The sequence below is a fragment of the Coturnix japonica genome, unplaced genomic scaffold, assembly GCF_001577835.2.
Source record: "Coturnix japonica isolate 7356 unplaced genomic scaffold, Coturnix japonica 2.1 chrUnrandom535, whole genome shotgun sequence".
Classification (NCBI taxonomy): domain Eukaryota; kingdom Metazoa; phylum Chordata; class Aves; order Galliformes; family Phasianidae; genus Coturnix; species Coturnix japonica.
The window spans coordinates 37,458-39,920 of NW_015439918.1; the positions used below are offsets into that span (position 1 = coordinate 37,458).

At 58.8% G+C, this 2,463-nt stretch overlaps 1 protein-coding gene across 4 annotated transcripts in view; it reads right to left on the reverse strand.

Annotated features, from left to right (window-relative positions):
- The window catches only part of INO80E (INO80 complex subunit E), a 27,178-nt gene that overhangs the window by 5,715 nt on the left and 19,000 nt on the right, over window positions 1-2,463 (reverse strand). For all 4 annotated transcript variants that reach the window (XM_015850792.2, XM_015850794.2, XM_015850793.2 and 1 more), the window contains exons 5-6: window positions 2,207-2,285; window positions 568-669 (exon numbers count right to left, since the gene is read on the reverse strand). In XM_015850792.2, the coding sequence (XP_015706278.1) occupies window positions 568-669; window positions 2,207-2,285 (181 nt within the window). The remainder of the gene's footprint in view (window positions 1-567; window positions 670-2,206; window positions 2,286-2,463) is intronic.

The following is a 2,463-nucleotide window of genomic DNA, read 5'->3' on the forward strand; positions in this document are numbered from 1 at the left end:
CTACGGGGCAGGATGAGGTTCTATGGGGCATAATGAGGATCTAAGGGGCAGAATATGGATCTATGGGGTCAGGATGTGAATCTATGGGGCAGAATGTGGATCTATGGGGTCAGAATGAGGATCTACGGGGCCCAATGATGATCTATGGGTCCCAATGATGATCTATGGGGCAGAATGAGGACATATGGGTCCCAATGAAGATCTATGGGGCAGAATGAGAACCTATGGAGTCAGGATGAAGATCTATGGGGCCCAATGAAGATCTATGGGGCAGAATGAGGATCTATGGGGCAGAATGAGGATCTATGGGTCAGAATGAGGATCTATGGGGCAGAATGATGATCTACGGGGCAGGATGAGGTTCTATGGGTCAGAATGAGGATCTATGGGGCAGAATGAGGACATATGTGTCCCAATGAGGATCTATGGGGCAGAATGAAGACATATGGGTCCCAATGAAGATCTATGGGTCAGAATGAGGTTCTATGGGTCAGAATGATGCTCTATGGGGCCGAATGATGCTCTATGGGGCAGACTGATGCCCTATGGGTCAGCCCCACGTGTTACCTGTATCCGTCTGGCTCCCTTGTTGCGCCGTGTGGGTCCTCGCGGCCGCTCGGGGGGGGCCAAGTAATCGCTGGGGAACGGGCTGTAGGGGGGGGAGCCCAGCTGACGAGGGCAAAGGGCAGAGGTCAGCTTAGGGTCGAAGGTCAGAGGTCAAGAGAAGACATCCCCCCCCCACACACACACACACACCCAATATGGCTACCCGCTATTCCAACATGGCTGCTCCCACTTCCAAGATGGCTGCCTCCACTCCCAAGATGGCTGCCACCTCTTCCCATGTCCCCCCCCCAAGATGGCTGCCACCACCACCAAGATGGCGGCTGCCACTCCCAAGATGGCTGCCATCACCAGATTGGCTGCCACCTCTTCCCATCTCCCCCCCTAAATGGCTCCTCCCACCCCCAAGATGGCGGCTCCCTCCATTCAAGATGGCAGCTCCCCCTCCAAGATGGCTGCTCCCACCCCCCAAGATGGCCACTCCCACCTCCAAGACGGCTGCCACCACCAAGATGGTGTCTCCCTTCATTTAAGATGGCTGCCCCCACATCCAAGATGGCGGCTCCCACCATTCAAGATGGCTGCCACCATCCCAAGATGGCTGCCACCCTCAAAATGGCGGCTCCCTCCCTTCAAGATGGCTTCTCCCACCCCCAAGATGGCGGCTCCCTCCCTTCAAGATGGCGGCTTCCACCACCAAGATGGCAGCTGCCATTTCCATGATGGCGGCCACTCCTAAGATGGCGACACACCCCCTATCCTCCCCAAGATGGCTGCTCCCACTCCCAAGATGGCTGCCACTATCCCCCTTCAATATGGCGGCTCCCACTCCCAACATGGCCGCCACCTCTTCCCATCTCCCCCCTCCCCAAGATGGCTGCCACTGCCAAGATGGCTCCCACCGTCCCCCCATTCCCCCCCCCCAACATGGCAGCTCCCACCCCAAGATGGCGGCTCCCTCCCTCCAAGATGGCGGCTTCCACCACCAAGATGGCGGCTGCCATTTCCAAGATGGCTGCCACTCCTAAGATGGCGACACCACCCCCTATCCTCCCCAAGATGGCGGCTCCCACTCCCAAGATGGCTGCCACCGCCAAGATGACTGCCACCAGTCCCAAGATGGCTGCCAATATCCCCCTTCAAGATGGCGGCTCCCACTCCCAAGATGACTGACACTTCCTCCCATCTCCCCCATCCCCAAGATGGCTGCCACCACTGCCAAGATGGCGGCTGCCACTCCCAAGATGGCTGCCACCTCTTCCCATCTCCCCCCCTAAGATGGCTGCCACCACCAAGATGGCCGCTCCCACCCCCCAAGATGGCGCCTCCCACCATTCAAGATGGCTGCCACGACTAAAATGGCTTCCACCCCCAAGATGGCTGCTCACAAAGCCAAGATGGCAGTTCCCTCCCTTCAAGATGGATCCTCCCACCCCCAAGATGGCTGCCACCATCCAAGATGGATGCCACCCTCAAAATGGCGGCTCCCTCCCTTCAAGATGGCTTCTCCCCCCCTCCAAGATGGCTGCTCCCAACCCCAAGATGGCTGCCACCATCCCAAGATGGCTGCCACCCTCAAAATGGCGTCTCCCACCCCCCCCCCTGCTGGTGGCGGCCATGTTGTCGTCCTTCCTCCACTCACCGTGCTCAAATAGGAAGTGGGCGGGGCCAATCCGGGATTGGATGGTGGGGAGGCTCCGCCCCCCGTTGGGCTGCGCTTCCTATTGGTCAGAAGAACATTGATTGACAGCCATGTTGGAAAGGGGGCGGGGCTTATGCAGGGAGTGGCGGCCATGTTGGAAAGGAGGCGGGGCTTAGACGGGGAGCGGCGGCCATGTTGGAAAGGGGGCGGGGCTTAAATGAATGGCGGCCATGTTGGAAAGGGGGCGGGGCTTAGAC